Raw genomic sequence first — 17,666 nt, forward strand, 5'->3', positions numbered from 1 at the left:
ACAATAGCTGTAAGAGTAAAAGCCATTGCACGTACAAAAGTTTTAGTCGTAACCGTAAGTCCGTAAGCAAATTGACCAATCACAATTCGCATATTTCGAAATGCTGGACTGTGATTGGTCAATTTGCTTACGGTCTTACGGTTACGACTAAAATTTTTTTACGTGCAATGGCCTTTAGGGCCAGAGCACAGACTTCTGCATAACGCATAATACACAACGCATAAGAGAATCAACCAATCAGAGTTCTTCATTTCTATCCTGAGGAGGGAAATGAAGAAAACTAATTGGTTTATTCTCTTATGCGTTATGTATTATGCGTTATGCAAAAACCTGTGCTCTTGCCCTTTGCATCCAAAGTTACTAGACATTTCACCATGTTCTTGATAATAGCAGCGCGCTAATATTTAAATTGGAATATTTAAAAGCAAGATACTACATGGGCTGAAAAGTCTTTGGCCTGACATATAGATGGCGCCACAAATAAAAAATCCTTATATTTCCTATAGAATACCAACCTTAACTTAGATGCTGTAAAAATTTCATGATATTTCGTTGACTCGTGTACAAGTTATAGCTTTCCAAGTGACGTTACCTCTGAATTTATCTTTACTATGGAAAAAAGTGAATTTCGTGTTTTGATTAAACATTGCTTCCTGATGGGAAAAAACACTGTTAAAGCAAAGGCATGGCTTGATAAATGTTACAGCACATCTGCCCCACCGAATTCAACCATCAAATATTGGTTTGCTGAGTTTCGTCGTAACCGTACGAGCACAAATGATGCACCACGTTCAGGAAGGCCAAATGAGGCAGTTACTCCAGAAAACATCCAGAAAATCAGTAAAATCGTGTTGAATGACCGCAAAATGAAATTGAGTGAGCTAGCTAACATCATAGGCATCTCAAAGGAACGCGTTGGTCATATCATTCATGAATATTTACACATGAAAAAGCTTTGCGCGCGTTGGGTGCCGCGTTTTTTGACAATTGAGCAAAAAGCGGAACGTGTTCGACTTTCAAAGCAAAATCTGGCCCTATTTAACCGCAATAAGAAGGAGTTTTTGCGTCGATTTGTCACAATGGATGAAACATGGATCCATTACTACACACCGGAGTCCAATTGGCAATCAGCGGAGTGGTTATTGCCTGGTGAAAGCCGTCCGAAGCGCCCGAAGATACAACAATCAGCCGGCAAGGTTTTGGCCAGTATTTTTTGGGATGCGCATAACATAATATTCATTGATTATCTTGAACATGGTAAAACTATCAATAAAAAATATTACTGTACATTACTGGATCGATTGGACGACGAGGTCAAGGTCAAACGGCCACATTTGGCAAAGAAAAAAATTTTGTTTCACCAAGACAATGCTCCAGCTCACTCGGCTCGCGATACGACCGATAAATTAAAGAAATTGCGCTATGAATTGGTCCCGCATCCCCCGTATTCTCCAGACCTGGCCCCCAGCGACTATTTCCTTTTTCCCCGACTGAAGCAGTGGCTCGCTAGTAAAAGATTTTACTCGAAAGAGGAGGTCAAGTTGGAAACAAATGCCTATTTTGAGGGACTTGACACCGAGCACTATAAGACCGGCATCGAAATGTTAGCGGACCGTTACACTAAGTGCATTACTCTAAATGGAGATTATGTCGAGGAATAAAACACTTTTTTCATTAAAAAAATCGTTTTTTCATTGTTAAGCCAAAGACTTTTCAGCCCATGTAGTAATTATAGAAAAGTATTTTCTCTCCTAACTTATTGCACTAGTATGCATTAATTAAAAAGTCCTTCGAAAAAATATGGACTCAAAGTACGGTGGTATGGTCTCTGGCATGAACTAGATGCCGAAAATATCTATATTTAAACACAGAAATAATATTTTATTATTTAATGCCTATATTTTCGCTGTTTAACATCGAGTTTTGTATTTCTATACAGACAGAACAATTTTTGACTTATCGTAATGTTTTATTGAATTTATACAAAACATTATAAAATTTACATCTTTAATTTAATAACCATAATGAGATTTAACTCAATACAATGATTACGAGACATCTGACTTTTTTCTATAAAGTTATAAAAGTTTTACAAAAAAGATAGTGTTCGTATAATTTCAATATTTGTGAGAATAAAACACTACCTTTTTATGATTCTATATCAAATATATTTCCTAAAAAATCACTGGATGTATCATCTTCCCAGAAATGAATATACTTCTCTTTTTGCTGTACGTATGATGTATTAAAGGTACACTTAGTTAACTCTATTGAATCAAATGACATATTTGGTCTTATATTATAATAATTTTCTAAAAAATCTAACACAGATAACTTGTTTTGTAAGTTATTAAATAGTACACGATCTTTTTTTGGTAGAACTTTTTCCAACATGAATACTAGATGATGATGGAAACATTGAAACTCAGTTGGTATGGTTGATGCAATATCCAACCAATCTTGAATACAAATAAGTGGGGTAGTGGAATGTCCCGAAAATAACGCTGGATTAGTTAGAATGCCTCTAGCAGACATTACCCCTTCACATCTTGATTCTCTGAATAAAACTTCTGCACTTTCTAAATCTTTTACATCACCATTTGCGATAAATGGCAACTGTACACAATCTCTAAGAAGCTTAAGATTGTCTAATTCGATTGGTTCATTACGCATCTCAGGAGTCCTTGCATGGATTGTTAAAAATGAAGCACCAGCTTTTTCCAAAGTTTGACATAACATTATTGTTTTGCATATGTCTTTTAACAATCGTATTTTTACAGATACAGTGAATGGTTTTGGAATACGATTTCTGACTTGATATATTAAATCGCTTACTAATTCTGGTTTCCTTAATAAATCAGCTCCATATCCATCTTTTATTGCCCAACGTTGAGGACAGCCACAATTCAAATCTACACCATTGCTGTATCTATTGATTATGAAATAAATGATTAATATACAAACAAATATTTTAAATTTTAAAAATTAATAAAATTATATATATAAACTCCAGTACATAAATTATTTGTAACAGATTTATAATACTTACGGTGCAATCATTTCTGTAGCACTAATGAAATCATTTACAGTATTGGCTGCAAATTGAACAATTAATGGTTTGTCTTCTTTATATGTAGTAAATTCATTTTCTCTAGCTTTTGAAGATTGTACAAATGAATTTGCCATGATCATAGGTGTAAAACATATATCACATGCATAACGTCTTACAAGTGTTCTGAATTGTAACCTATTAACAGCAGAGATAAAATAAATATTTTATATGAGATGTCAGATTAAAAAAATATTATTTTAACTTACTTGCTATATCTAACCATTGGAGCGCATATTTTCGTCATTTGCGGTTCCTTTAACATGGCTACTATGTCAGTAGTCATTATGTTTATTGTTTAACATAAATTACTGTGTTAATATAAATATATAAATACAATAATAAAAGAAATACAATTGTAAAACAAGTAACAGTGATTTCAGTCTTTTTTTCTTTCTTTCTCTCTGTTCGTTTCTTTACTTTTCCTATTCTTTAATAGATTTCTGTCCCTCTTTTCTCTTTTTAAACAGAAATTATTTTTTTTATTATTTATGTAGATATCTGTCTATTTTTTTAATTCTCTTCTTTTCAAATAGATGTAAATCTACTTCCATTGCGTCGTGCGTACATATATTTTATATTTTCTATAATAGAAAATAAATAATTATAATGTGTAACATATAAACTACGAATATTGCACACTATATAAGACAATTATTTGAAAATGGAATGACTCTTTAACTGCCTTTGAATTATACTGCTTGAAAACAATACCTACTATTTATTTCGTTTAAATGATGTGTTTATAACCTCACTACCGCAAGAATAGAGACTAGTGGGAGAGAAACGTCAAAGGAGAAATTAGACTTATGGGGGTTCAGCTGATCGACACTAGAAGAGAGTCGAAGAAATAGGTTAAAAATGAATTATAATATACGTAAGTGTATGAAGATTTTCTGTTATCTTTTACTATATTTTCCATTGATATACACTTGCACATGCAACAAGAATCTTCTAATTATCAGAAAAATGTCACTGTCAAAACTCTTAAGTATTAACAGTTTTCCATATAAGCATTGCACACTGGATACACATATGGTAGAAAATATAATAAAAAAAAAAGAAAGAAAATTTACAAATTAACACAATAATTTGCAGATCTTACAGAAGAATGTCCTTTAACCAAGGAGAAAAATTACAAGTACAAATTATATAATTGCTGTGGCAATGGATTACAGTTGATTATTGTTTGTTTTGCTGCATTAACTATCGGCATTACTACTATGCTAGTGTTGCAAATTCTTTATACTGAGGACATACCACAGGTAAATAGAAAGAAAAAAATAAGGAAAAATAGGAGATGAAAAATAAATATAATAAAATATTCCTATAATAATTTTATTACATCTTAGAGTAGACTTCATGGTATCCATGGAGCAGTTGCTACTGATTATTCAAATTGCTCTCAAATTGGTACCAGGATACTGAGAAGACTAGGTAACGCAGTAGATGCTGCAGTAGCAGCAACTATCTGCATGACTGTAGTAGCGCCTCATAAAACTGGTCTTGGCGGGTAAGATATTGTCTTTCTTTCTGTCATTGTTATTGTTGATTTCTACGTTGTTTTCAGGGGTGGTTATATAATGATACATAACTTTAAAAACCAGAGTTATCCAATTATTATCGATTTTGCAAGTAATACAACCGGAGGTTTGTATATTATTTTGTTACATGAAATGTAATATGGGAAATATATTATATATTATATATTATTTTCCAATGCAACAGGCATCTTTGCGAAAGCTGGAATCCGTTTGCCAGCTCTGCTACGAGGATTAGAACTTGCTCAAAGATCATATGGCATTTTACCTTGGCGCGATATTGTAAAACCTTCCGCCAATTTAGCCCGAGAAGGATTTGTGGTATCCAAAGATTTTGTGGATGAAGTCTTGAAAAACACTGATTATGGAGCACTCTATGGTCCTTTAAATCCAGGTGATACATTATCATTACAGGAACTTGCGAGCACATTGGATATTATAGCAGAGTATGGTACAAAAGGTATAAATTTGTGTATTATATTGTATGTAGCATTGCATTTGTAGCATAACAATTTCATCCGATTATAGATAATTCACACCATTCTACAGTAGTTGTCAGTATTATTGAAGCTTTATCACGTTTCTTTGCAGAATTATACAATGGTACTTTGTCATACAAGATTCTGCACGACGATATTCTACACGATGATATTCTGCATGGGAATCTATTGTTTATTATTCATCTCATGCGAGCTTTATGCAATCAGTAATTGAAACGTTGGAAAACCTTCCGATTTTTGCGGAAAATGCATCCACAATAGACTCTCAAGCTCTTATTGCTCAAACATTGACACATTTGCATTTGCTGTTTTCACAAAATACTCAACATGGTAAGTTACATAAGCCATTTTTGTTAATCATCAATATCATTGATAGATATTTGATAATTCTATATTAGATAACAGCTATAAATATAATTTAATAATTATAAACTCTTATAAAGTTCTTCAGTTTCTTTTTTCAAGTTAGATGACTATAATTTTTTCAGTCAAAAAAGAAACATATACCGGAGTTATGGCGATGGATTGGCAAGATATATACGTCTGCGTCTTATCGTTAGTAGCACAAATCAATTAAATTAACTTTCATACGTTGAATAACAATATTAGCATCATATTAATATAACAAATCATATAGCGGTTTAGGTTCGCCTTTAGGGCTCAGAAATATGACCGCTGCCGGATTTTTGTTGGACAAGAACGTCGATGATAATGATCTATCTATTTTCATCCCTATCATTTTCCATCATGAGAAAGAAAGATGCGGATTACGTGGTGTATTCGGTTCGGACGATGCCTTTCTCAACGGGCAGATTCTGTATAATCTTGTCGTGCGTGTCCTGAATGTTTCCGCCGCAATAGAATATCCCAGGTACAACAGGAAGAATCTGACAATTTCAAATAAACAAAAAATGAAAGATATAATCATGCTTATTTCATCTGTGTAGATACTACTACGTTTCCGACGGCATGGTGATCGAAAATAATCAAAGACACTCGATGGAGACCGCATTGCGGATTCGATTACAGCCAATGATATCGTCATTGCCTACTGACGACAATTCACTCATTAAGAGTGTAAATGCGATTATCAAGAGGAAGGACGCGCTGTCAAGTCATTCTGATAGTCGTGGAAATGGCATTTCGTCGCGATTCTAAATACATATGGACGATTTATCGGTGAACATATAGGATCCGATGATGGATCTTGATGGATCTTGATTGGAGACTGTAATACTGTGATATTAGAAGATAATCTCAGCTATGTAGAAACATACTTTCTACAAGCTTTGCACGTACGTTAGACGATTGTTCAGCTTGTATAATCGTAAACAGGAAATTTGTTGACAGAAAGTTGGATGGTAAATATTGTAAACTTTATATTTTATGTATATTTTATATATATTTTAAACATATACATTTTATCTATAATCTTTTAAATTATACTGTCTTACCGCGAGCGCGCGCACGTACGTGCTCATGTACACACACATATACATAATTATTACAAAATGGAAAGGAACGTGTACATGTGCGAATATTTTTAAAATCTGAACCCTTCCAATTTATCCGAATTTGAATATGAAATGCCTATAGGAATAATTTATATATAAAAAAATTTTATAAAAAGTAACATTTTAAGAATATATTAAAATTTTAAATCATATTTTTCATTATCATTATTATTACACCTTAAGCTGTTGTGTTTGTAGTTTGTACTGTTTACTAAGATCCAATTGTCTAATCCTCGCATAATACGCGCTGGCAGTAAGGACGATGATATTGCTCATCCACCAAAGGAATGTCTTCGATTCGTTAAACCAATATGTTGCTAAGATTGTTTGAGCACACGCTTTCGCAGTACCGCTAATGTTATGCGTCAAAGGCGATGTAGCTTTCACTTGAAGTGTGGTGAAATATCCAATGGCAAATCCGAATAAACCGCCAATTGTTATAGCACACCAGAAAAAGGGGTGCCAAAGTTTTTCGTAATTAAATACAGTGATATGTTCACCGTTAATTAACATTAATGGGATAAAAATAACAATACTGTACATATTATTACAATAGGAAAGCAAGAAGACATCTTGATCTACATCTGGAAGCGTCCATTTCATATGGATGGTATATAAGGCCAACAGTAATGATCCAGCTATGCCGAAAAACGTTCCGATAACAGACAGAGAACCTGCCACTTGCTCCTGATCTACCCCTAACCAGAATCCACTGATAATCGTTGCACAGCATATTATACATTTGAAAGAAGTCTTTTCTCCTGTAAGTGTTTCATCAATTAATACCTCTAGATAATTTCTCATTAATTCATATAGCTAAATTTGCTTCCATAAAATATCTCTTACCGAGTAAAAGATAAGTAAACACGACATTAAATATAGTCGTCAATGAACGACCTATATAATAAAAAGCAACATCAACATATTTTAAACACAAGTTATTAGTTGCTATCATTCCAGCAAACAAGATTGACAATGGCAATACCTATAAGAAGTTGGAATATCTATATAAACATGTTATATAATCTTGCCTAAAAGAAAATAACTCCTAAAGTTAAGACCATATTCTCTACTTCTACATGACTTCTTGATTCTTCTACTTCTACTTTTACTTGAAAATTTTTTTCTTACAAATGCACTAAATTTTACCTTTTATTTTTCAATATTAAATATTTTGTCAAATTAATTACTAACTGCATATGAAAATCGTTTAATGCAAAGCTCTTGAGATTGAATGAATTTTCTTTTTAGTAACTAACAATTAAAAAAAACCTAAACAGTTAAAAGTATCTGTAAAAAAATCATACCTTTTTGAAGGTGTCTATGTTAAATGGACTACCATTTGCAATTTTTATATGTTTTGGAAAACATTGTGATAATTTATGTAAAGTAGCGCAAATAATTACGCTTACTATACATTGAAACCAAGTTACGAAAAGTGGAGCATCCAAATTCATAGTTTCACTAGATAGAAGTGCCTTATTCACAAATACAGTTGAAATGGATACTATCCTGAAAGATATTTTAAATTCATATTTCATTTGATTATATGCAACATAATGTCCCAAGATATTATATATTGTAAATTATATCTCTTATTTCATATATTTATATATGATATATAAATTTAATCATTGGTAAAGCAAATACAATACATATATATGTTTGATAAAGCAAATACAATACATATATATGTTTAATATCATTTGGTAACTTACCAATAAGCTGTAATTACACATGTGATATATATATATTTTGATGCAAGCCCTTCTTGTAGTTGCATTTTGATAAAATGTTAATTTTTATAAGATATAATATACACGCAAATAAATAGCAGTCAGATTACAATTATTACTAAAGAATTAACAATTGACATCAATTGAAAATTTACATTTATATAAAAATGTTTCTATCAAATATATGTAAATAAACATGTATTAAATTGCCACATAAACAACATTTATATTTGTTACCAAAATTTGACATGTTTATGCTGAAACATTACATATATGATTGTACTTGATAATGCAATCGTACGATAAAAATAAATTTGTTTAATATTATCCTTTTCACTTCTTTCCGAATAATGATAATGATCTCGAATACTGTTATTGGTTGGTTGGTTGGTTGGTCCTATATTTGGCTCCGGACTATAAGGCTATAGTTCCTACACGCCATTTTCCCGTTGTAAAAGTAATAGAGATAAAGAAAGCAGGGATAACACGTACGCAATCCCAATCAAATCAAAAAATCTGCGCAACCACATCCAACCGCCAAAGGCGAACAAAAAATTTCGAATACTGTTATCAAACGCTAGAATATTAGATAATTGAGGTTAGTTAATTCATAATATTCTTTTGTTGTTAATACGTATATTATATTTTTAATATATATATTTAATATTGGATTCGGCATAAAATTGGGCTTTTAATTTGCATAAGAATTAGAATATTATGACAAAAACAAAGTTTAAGCTTGTTCTTTTCTATTGAACTTTTTGCACTAGTGCAGAAAATTTCCCTTATCTTTTTAAAGAGCAGAGAGGAACCTGTGGGAACCTGAGAGCGGCCAACACGGTGTTTTCGGCGACACCGTCTTTCCGCACGGGGAAAGGGCGCCATCTGTATCCATTTTGAGAAGGAAACTACGATGTTACATCCATTTTCAAATTTCGGCGATAAAACCTGCATGTAGTGGCAGTCCGTACTACATCAACTTTCAGGCGGTTTATGTCCGTGCTATAACCATAACAGCATACTTGACAAGCACGGTCTCGCACATTATTATGCATTTGTAACATGAATTAACATGTTAACATGCGCAAAAGAAAAGAAGAATTGAGATCCACATCCACACCCTCATCCGCACCTGCATCCACATTCATATCCACATCTACATCCTTGTTAATGATGTTCTTCTCTCTGTTACGACGCTTCTCCTATTCGTCTTAGGGCGCGCTCATTCGTCAGATTTCTGTAATTAATCACTCAATAATTATTGTAAATCTTGGTAAAAAAAATGGTATGGGACTTTGGGTATGGGTTTTATGTTTGTCTTAACCCAATCTACCTTCACACTTCGGGTTCGCAGCTAATTACCGGACACCCTATATTTATACGATATATATCGTATATAATCTTTATGATATAATCTTTATGATATTAATCATACACAATCTCAATTCTTCTTTTCTTTTACGCATGTAACATGTTCATTCATGTTACAAATGCACAACAATGTGCGAGACCGTGCTTGTTAAGTACGCTATTATGGTTGTAGCACGGACATAAACCGCCTGAAAGTTGATGTAGCACGGACTGCCACCATATACAGGTTTTATCGCCGAGACCTGAAAGTGGATGTAACATCGTAGTTCCCCTCTCAAAATAGATGCAAATAGCGTCCTTTCCCAGAGCGGAAAGTCGATGTCACCGAAAAGACCATGTTGGCCGCTTTCAAGTTTCTCTCTGTTTTAAAGTGTATGTTTCTGGAAAATGGTGTGTGGATACTGTTGCAATACATTCCGGAGCCAGAAATAGAACCAACCAACCAACCAAAGTGTATGTTTAGGGCCAGAGCACAGACTTCTGCATAATGCATAATACACAACGCATAAGAGAATCAACCAATCAGAGTCCTTCATTTCTGTCCTGAGGAGGGCAATGAAGAAAACTAATTGGTTGCATTCAGCAGACTCAACAGTTGGGCAACATTACTAGATTTTCCACTGAATCTCGCTCCTGATTGGTAAATACTTCTGGATCTATGAAGAATCTAAAAGAATGCTCCAATCACAGACAATAATCACTAAGCGCTCTCTGATCACTTTGTTCTACTGAACGCGGCCATTCTGTCGGTGGCAGTTGGCGACAGTGTTCATTATGGAGTTGTGATGATGCGTTTTAGAGATATTTTAATAGTTTAAATAACAGATTTGGCTTTGAAAGAAATTGTGATTAATATTAGTTGTTGTAATATTGTAAACATCAATGACCACAGAAGTGGTAAATTGCATTTTCTGCAAAATTATTCGAAATGAAGAACCTGGTGAGAAAATTTACGAGGTATGAAAGGTTAAATTCAAACAAATTATTGACAGTTCAGCAAAGAGATTACGGGGAAATGTCAAATAAGTAATTAGTAATTTCTATTGTTCACGTTTGTTTCTTATTGCTGTAGGACGATGATGTCACATGCATTAAAGACATTAAGCCAGCATCAACACATCATTATTTAATAATTCCAAACAAACATATTCGTAATGCAAAAGTACTAAAGCCAGAAGATTCTGAACTTTGTAAGTATATTAAATTTTTGAATATGTTAATGCTAATTTCCATCTAAATGTATGGGAAAAGTATTTAATACAATTAATGTTACAAAAATTCTATAACCAATATTATTATATTTCCTCAATGTTAAATTAAATTTTAGTTGATAAAATTGTTGCTACAGTAAATGTAGTCTCAGAAAAAATGGGACTAGATCCTGCATCTACTCGAACAGGATTCCACTGGCCACCATTTAATACTGTTGATCATTTGCATCTACATGTTATTTCTCCAGTAGAGCAAATGAATATTATGAAAAAGATAATGTTTAATCCTAATTCTTACTGGTTTGTAGGTGTAAGTATCAGAAAAAGCCTACTTTTCTAACTGTGAATTTTATAGTCTTGTTTATATTATTTCTTTTGTGTATAGACGGACTATGTGAAATCTCGCCTAGAAGATTATAAATAATGGTTATTTAATTTATTTCTCTTTTAATAACAAAGATGGCAGTTTCATCCAATCTGCGACATGAAGCATTTGATATAATGGTGAGAGTAAAAATATTTATAGAATTTATCAAAAATTAGATATATAAAATATTTTCTATAAATATTATTTTTATTTTCATTGTTTTCCAACTTGTTGGTATATTCATTTTATATATACAGTACAAATTATATATTTATATGTGTTAATCTATAAGATATCTACTTTATTTTGATAATTTTTTAAAAAATCCTTAGTTCTATCATTTCCATTCTTTACCCTCTGGATAAGTATAGTTTAAAATACAATCATCTTTAAGCTTGGTTGAATATCCGGGAAGTGTAGGCAGTTTATAAGAGGCATTTTCAACAAGTACAGGATCCACAAAGTGTTCATGCTGTTGATCTACAAACTCTATCGCACAATCCTCGACGCACGAAGATAGGCAAATGTAAGCCCACATTTGAAGATGCTGTACCATCTCACAAAGGCCCACTCCACCAGCATGTGGCCAAACTGGTGCTGTAAACGAAAAAAAGTCTCTGTGAAGTTTTTTTTCATAATAAGTGAAAATTAAATTCACGTGAGTTAATCAATCCGAAATATTAAAATCTAAAGACTAGCGAGAGAATTGTTAGTGGTTGTTAAACTTACTTTTAGTCTTTTCTGCCATAAAATATACAGATAAAATTTCATTGATTCCTCCGATCCTCGCCGAATCAATCTGACAGATGTTGATCGCTCGCATTTGCAGCAGTTGCTTAAACAGGACGCGATTCGCGCACATCTCACCGGTGGCAACCGCGATACCGTGCGGTCGTAAGGCGGCAGCTATCATGGCGTGTCCCAAGATATCATCAGGCGATGTTGGCTCTTCTATCCAGAAAGGCTTGAATTCCGTTAGCCTGTCCATCCATTCAATCGCCACGTTCACATCCCAGATTTGATTCGCGTCCAACATCAATTTGTTGTCGTAGCTTATAACTTCGCGTACCAAACGGCATCTCCTGACGTCGTCCTCCAAATTCTGACCCACTTTCACTTTGAAGCGCGTGAAACCCAGACGCAAATACTTCGCACAAAGATCTTTGACTTTCTGATCGCTGTAACCCAACCATCCCACTTGAGTTGTGTATGCGGGATATCCATTTCTTCTCAGGAGCTCCTCACGTTCTTTTTTATACGGTTCATTTTTCCTGAGCATATCTATCACTTCCTCCTTGGTTACCATGTCGGTACTTTCCATTGAAAAGGGTAGAAATATTCCAAAGTTGTCAAATGCATAAGTGTATCTTTGTACAAAAATATTCAGCTCACATGTATCGAAAGTCCACAGTGGAAACGAGTTGTTCGGGCGTTAAGTCTGTCAGGAGCTTCCAGACAGGCTTATCCTCGATTCGGGCCCACAAGTCCCACAATGCGTTTATGATAGCTGCTGTAGCTAGGTGAATCACACCTTTCTCAGGTCCGATCTGAAATATAAGAATTATACTGTTATTTTATCAAGTATTTGTGCGTCGTGTAATTTAGTTCACATATTACCCATCTCAATTGCGATTCGCTCGTCAATTTTCTCCAAAAGGACGCAAAGTCACCATAAATTTGAGTCGTTGTTTGATTCTTTACCAATCCAAACATGGATCTACATGCTTGCACCACTAATTATAAAAATTACTATTGATATGAAAAGATGAAAGAAGATAAATATGTATGTATTTCTTTCATTACATACTTCTGTATTAATAATAAGTTTTCATGCTAATGTTTAATTATGCATACCAACTTCAGTGCCTCTTCCCAAAGTAAATGTAAGACCATAGCCTTCATATCCCTGATCAGTTTTTATTGTCACATAGGCGCAAGAGTAGTCAGGATCAGTATGCTAATGTTACAAATAATGAATAACATCAAGAATATAATCTATGAATAAATATAATCTATGGATAAATTTATAAACAATAAGTAGAGAAGTCAAACAAATAAAAAGTTTTCAATTGCAATAATTGCAATATAAATTATTTTATATCCAAAAGTATAGTCTATGCATTTTGCTACATAAATGGCAGATATTTTCATTATATGCATTATGTAATCATAGGTCTGTTTGTTTTGTCTGCACTGCTGAACTGGTGTATTAAGTTAAAATGAAACAAACAGGTTTTCTCACTTCAACTTGTTGCACCAGTTCAGCAGTGTAGACAAAACGAACAGGCCTCATGTATATACATATACCATTGCATCACTGCCATCGGCCAATAATGACGTTGGGAATCTAATATCCTTCACATCGATATCAATTATTCTTGCATCTATCATTTTCGTAATTAACTGCTTTACTGACAACTGTACGAGATCAGCGAAGTTCGCGGGTGACTGAATTACTGATTGTGCAATTTACATCTTTGCCACTTTGGATTGTACAAACAGATATCACTTGTCTTATCATTTAACACAAATATTTACATGTACATTATCAATCTCTGATATTGTACACAATATCTCTCAGTTCAGAGATAATTTAATATATTCTTTATATGGGAGAAATCTGATATATATATATATATATATGTTATTGCATTATTGTAGTTAAGTTTGTTTTTTTTATCTGAGCTGTAGATTGCACTTTTTGCCATTAAAGTGCAACAAATAAAAATTTGCATTAAAAAGAAAAGGAATGAATTTCAGCATTAGCTCAGCTAAAAACAGACCTTAACTATAATATTTAAATCTATAAATACTTAAGTATTTATCTTGATGATATAATAGCAACTCTTGTAACATTTAAAAGAAAAAGAGGTAAAATAAAAACAATATCAAAATATATTTATATTTTATTTAAATCGTTTTTAAATCTATTCTGTGCTGAGACTTTAATTTTTTAATAATATAATTCCATATTAGTTTCTGACGAATTAAAATTTTATGATAAAAGAGATACAAAAGTTTATCCAGTCCACTGTTCAGTCATGCAGTTGAAAAATGAATCATTTAATCTTATTGAATTATATTATTTAAGACCCATATTCAGAACATGCTTATAACTATGTTAGTGCGCTGTTAACTAATCAAAGGCATATTGCATAGCTTTTCATTGGTTAACAGCGCGCTAACATAGGCTGCGTTCCGAAATTCACTGCCAGTACTGAAAATACACAGTTTGTGTCACGTATACTATAGATTTTCAGTGCTGGCAGTGAATATCGGAACGCAGCCATAGGGTGCATTCAATACTACAACCTCTCACTGAGCGCTCAGTGAGCTTTTACATTTGATTGGTATATTCCTTTAGATTTAAAAATATACACCAATCAGATGCAAGAGCTCACTTAGCGCTCAGTGAGCGATTGTAGTACTGAATGCACCCATTGTTACAAGCGTGTTCTAAATATGGCCCATTGTATATAAACACACACATACATAAAAATTTTTTCGATCCGTCGTTTGGCTGTACTATTTAAAATATATTAAAATTAAAAATATTGTTTAACTTTCGCTGTTGAAGATTATTTGAAGACATGGTTTGTTTGAGTTATTGTTGTATTGTTTTATTTGAAGAGTGATGGGCCTTCTATAATAAGCTATTAGTCATAGCTGTAGTTGTAACCAAATTGACCAACCACAGTCGATTATTTTTGAAATAGTCAATTGTAATTGGTCAATTTGCTTATGCTTATAACTAATTGCTTATTGTAGAAGGCCTCTAAGAGTTTGTCTGATGTATTATCGAGTCGTTCTACGACCTCGATTCTTCAACAGTAACGACTCGTAGCGGAGACTTTGGAACTAACAAAAGTAACGAGTTTCACCGCTACGAGCCTCCACTATTTTCAGTAAAAATTCGCACATATAAAATTCAAAAATAGGTTAGATTTCTTGTTCTAACATCTCATGATCTAATATCAGGTTAGAAGATCCTCATACTGTAGTTCAGACGTTCTTTTCAAGTTTTCGAATTCTTCGATTCAGCAGTAAGTAAAAAATTTTATATTCTAATTTTTATTCTAATTTATATTCTAAGTAATATAACTCTACCATTCGTCAGCCGTTCTTTTTTATGTTGTAATGTACAATTAAACACAGGCACAGAACTTTTAAAATTTCAGTCAGTGTAAGTTAACGGCAACAACAAATTATAGAAGCAATCATTTTTAGTCTATATATTTTTTTTTTTTCTTAATAATCTCAGTTTGATTTTGTTATTGTTGAATGTTCTAGATATTTCGTGATCTTTGCAGACGATGTTTCCGCGCCGTTCAGTCGGTCCGCACGTTGTACGTTTCTCGCACGTGTGAAGAACACTAGTCAAAATTTTATTAGGAGAATATTGTTACAATTTTATGAATAAGACTGTTCAAAATGCCATATATGGACTCAAGAGTGACTGATCCTTTTGAGATCATTGTGGGGACATATGAGCAATATTTGCTTGGTTACAAAGTACAGAATATTGTAAATGTAAGTAAATTCCATCACATATTGCAAATTAGCAATAGTTTATAAATATCGCAATGTAATGTTAGAATGAATATAGTATAATAATCTAATTAATAATCTAGTTAATAATCAGATAAGATATGATTTGGAAAAAATAGATAGACTTATATTCATTGTTCTTTTTTCTTACCTTTAGGAATACAAAGTGGAGAAAAGTTTTGCAACACACAGTCATGTGGCAAGTATACGCAGTGTTACTAGCAGTAAAAATTATTTAGCTTCTGCTGGAGCTGATGATATAGTATGCCTATATGATCTACGCAATAGGAAAGAAACTGGCAAATTGATGTTTCACAATGGTGTGTAGATGAATTTGTATGTTCATTCTAGTTCTCAAAAATTGTGTACTATGTAATGCTATTTACAATGTTTCTTTGCAGATACTATTAATTGCTTGGCATTTACTCCAGAAGCATCACATCTCTTCACATGTAGTAATGATGGAAGTATAGCAGCTGTCCGTTGTGGTAATTGGCAAATAGAAAAACATTGGCAGAAAGCACACAAAGGTTTAGCTGTTAATACTCTAGCTATACATCCTACAGGGAAATTGGCTCTGTCTACTGGAATGGATGGTGCTCTGAGAACTTGGAATCTTGTTAAGGGCAGACAAGCCTATGCTATCAATTTAATACCAAGAATGAAATACAATGCTAAGAACATAACAATTATCCGGTGGAATCCAAATGGCGATAAATATCTATTAGCTATTAATCAGGAGATATATGTATATTTTGTAGAAACTGCTGGAGTGCACAGTGAATTCACATTCGAGTCAAAGATTGTTTGTGTAGAATTCTTAAATGACAATATGATCGCGGCCGGTTTCGAAAACGGACAAATCAAATTCTGTGATCTCAGAACTAAGAGTCCAACATTGGAGATGACAGCACATGACATTAGGGTAAAATGTATTGCAAACATAAATAACTTATTGGTCAGTGCCTCCAGTTCCGGAGAGATTAAACTTTGGAAATACAGCGAACATAACTTGAATATGTTGCAAAGTGTTAATTGCGGCGCCAGAATCACTTGTCTCGCACTAGCACTAACTTATGGGAATTTAGTGCAGCCGAAACAAGAGGAATTAGAGAAGGAAAAGAAAGTAAAGAAGGAAAGTACTCTGAGATTAAAACAGGAAGTTATTATCGAGGACGAAGGTGAAACGGAAGTCGTAGATATCGCGAGTCCTAAAATAAAGACAAAGCATAAAAACAAAAGAGTTATAGAAAATTTAGAAGATGATGTCCAAGACTTGAAGAAGAAAGCTTCAAAATCGAAAGAGATTGTAATTACAAAAAAGAAGAAAAGAAAGAGGGACAAATCGTTCGAGAAAGAAGAGGATGTCATAGATAAACCGAGGAAGAAGATGCTATTAAAAACAAACGAGCCGAAAATTTCTAATAAAAAGCGGCAAAAGGATAATACTGTTTCAGAGGATATTTTTCCAACGAAGAAGGTCAAGAAGACCAATATAATGGAACAATTGCCTACCAGTTGCATAAAACGCAAAGAAAAATTATCAATGACTATGGACACTCTCTCTGAAGATGGTCCACCCAGAAAGAAAAGAAAGAAAAAGATATTTTCTCAAGAAGAGGTCGTGCCGAAAAATAAAAGGAAAGGACATACACACACAATGAAGAAAATTAGAAAAATTAAGATCAATTAAGAGAGCAATCTCTTTATAAAAAGTATCACCTCTTTTTTTATGTGATATATTTACATATGATAAACTTAAGACTACG

General features: G+C 33.1%; 6 protein-coding genes across 10 annotated transcripts; 3 read left to right on the plus strand and 3 right to left on the minus strand.

Moving 5' to 3' along the window:
• Positions 1 to 2,148: 2,148 nt before the first annotated feature.
• Positions 2,149 to 3,894, minus strand: LOC105181894 (Dihydrouridine synthase 4). The gene is made up of 4 exons (XM_011138969.1): positions 3,828 to 3,894; positions 3,319 to 3,693; positions 3,050 to 3,247; positions 2,149 to 2,929 (listed from the first exon to the last, which is right to left on the minus strand). Exons 2-4 carry the CDS (start codon positions 3,393 to 3,395, stop codon positions 2,149 to 2,151), a joined length of 1,056 nt encoding a protein of 351 aa, XP_011137271.1. The 5' UTR covers positions 3,396 to 3,693; positions 3,828 to 3,894.
• A 27-nt stretch (positions 3,895 to 3,921) lies between these two features.
• On the plus strand, positions 3,922 to 6,352 carry LOC105181895 (glutathione hydrolase proenzyme 2). Its single transcript, XM_011138970.3, is given in 10 exon segments — positions 3,922 to 3,986; positions 4,208 to 4,374; positions 4,462 to 4,622; positions 4,680 to 4,759; positions 4,838 to 5,110; positions 5,242 to 5,298; positions 5,301 to 5,480; positions 5,639 to 5,705; positions 5,788 to 6,021; positions 6,098 to 6,352. Coding segments are annotated over 10 exon segments (1,446 nt in total). The 5' UTR covers positions 3,922 to 3,970; the 3' UTR covers positions 6,309 to 6,352.
• Positions 6,353 to 6,552: 200 nt separating this feature from the next.
• On the minus strand, positions 6,553 to 8,558 carry nac (GDP-fucose transporter nac). 2 transcript variants are annotated; one of them, XM_011138971.3, is made up of 5 exons: positions 8,383 to 8,558; positions 7,972 to 8,176; positions 7,511 to 7,649; positions 6,842 to 7,425; positions 6,553 to 6,740 (listed from the first exon to the last, which is right to left on the minus strand). In XM_011138971.3, the coding sequence occupies exons 1-5, from the start codon at positions 8,445 to 8,447 to the stop codon at positions 6,591 to 6,593; spliced, it is 1,143 nt and encodes a 380-aa protein (XP_011137273.1). In that variant the 5' UTR covers positions 8,448 to 8,558; the 3' UTR covers positions 6,553 to 6,590. The 2 variants fall into 2 exon arrangements, with proteins under 2 accessions (XP_011137273.1, XP_011137275.1); XM_011138973.3 differs by lacking the exon at positions 6,553 to 6,740 and having other exon boundaries at positions 6,836 to 7,425; positions 8,383 to 8,557.
• Positions 8,559 to 10,530: 1,972 nt separating this feature from the next.
• Positions 10,531 to 12,119, plus strand: LOC105181892 (histidine triad nucleotide-binding protein 3). 2 transcript variants are annotated; one of them, XM_011138965.2, is made up of 5 exons: positions 10,531 to 10,728; positions 10,844 to 10,961; positions 11,099 to 11,292; positions 11,368 to 11,486; positions 11,744 to 12,119. In XM_011138965.2, exons 1-4 carry the CDS (start codon positions 10,654 to 10,656, stop codon positions 11,404 to 11,406), a joined length of 426 nt encoding a protein of 141 aa, XP_011137267.1. In that variant the 5' UTR covers positions 10,531 to 10,653; the 3' UTR covers positions 11,407 to 11,486; positions 11,744 to 12,119. The 2 variants fall into 2 exon arrangements, with proteins under 2 accessions (XP_011137267.1, XP_011137268.1); XM_011138966.2 differs by having other exon boundaries at positions 11,803 to 12,119.
• On the minus strand, positions 11,631 to 13,937 carry LOC105181893 (mitochondrial enolase superfamily member 1). Of its 2 annotated transcripts, none has more exons than XM_011138967.3 (6): positions 13,657 to 13,937; positions 13,204 to 13,306; positions 12,967 to 13,082; positions 12,742 to 12,896; positions 12,079 to 12,662; positions 11,631 to 11,946 (listed from the first exon to the last, which is right to left on the minus strand). In XM_011138967.3, exons 1-6 carry the CDS (start codon positions 13,738 to 13,740, stop codon positions 11,687 to 11,689), a joined length of 1,302 nt encoding a protein of 433 aa, XP_011137269.1. In that variant the 5' UTR covers positions 13,741 to 13,937; the 3' UTR covers positions 11,631 to 11,686. The 2 variants fall into 2 exon arrangements, with proteins under 2 accessions (XP_011137269.1, XP_011137270.2); XM_011138968.3 differs by having other exon boundaries at positions 13,592 to 13,748.
• Positions 13,938 to 15,214: 1,277 nt separating this feature from the next.
• On the plus strand, positions 15,215 to 17,615 carry LOC105181890 (p21-activated protein kinase-interacting protein 1-like). 2 transcript variants are annotated; one of them, XM_011138960.3, is made up of 4 exons: positions 15,215 to 15,392; positions 15,640 to 15,879; positions 16,055 to 16,217; positions 16,299 to 17,615. In XM_011138960.3, the coding sequence occupies exons 2-4, from the start codon at positions 15,781 to 15,783 to the stop codon at positions 17,588 to 17,590; spliced, it is 1,554 nt and encodes a 517-aa protein (XP_011137262.1). In that variant the 5' UTR covers positions 15,215 to 15,392; positions 15,640 to 15,780; the 3' UTR covers positions 17,591 to 17,615. The 2 variants fall into 2 exon arrangements, with proteins under 2 accessions (XP_011137262.1, XP_011137263.1); XM_011138961.3 differs by having other exon boundaries at positions 15,236 to 15,392; positions 15,660 to 15,879.
• Positions 17,616 to 17,666: the final 51 nt, after the last annotated feature.

This window comes from Harpegnathos saltator, unplaced genomic scaffold, assembly GCF_003227715.2.
Source record: "Harpegnathos saltator strain DR-91 unplaced genomic scaffold, Hsal_v8.6 scaffold89, whole genome shotgun sequence".
NCBI lineage: Eukaryota > Metazoa > Arthropoda > Insecta > Hymenoptera > Formicidae > Harpegnathos > Harpegnathos saltator.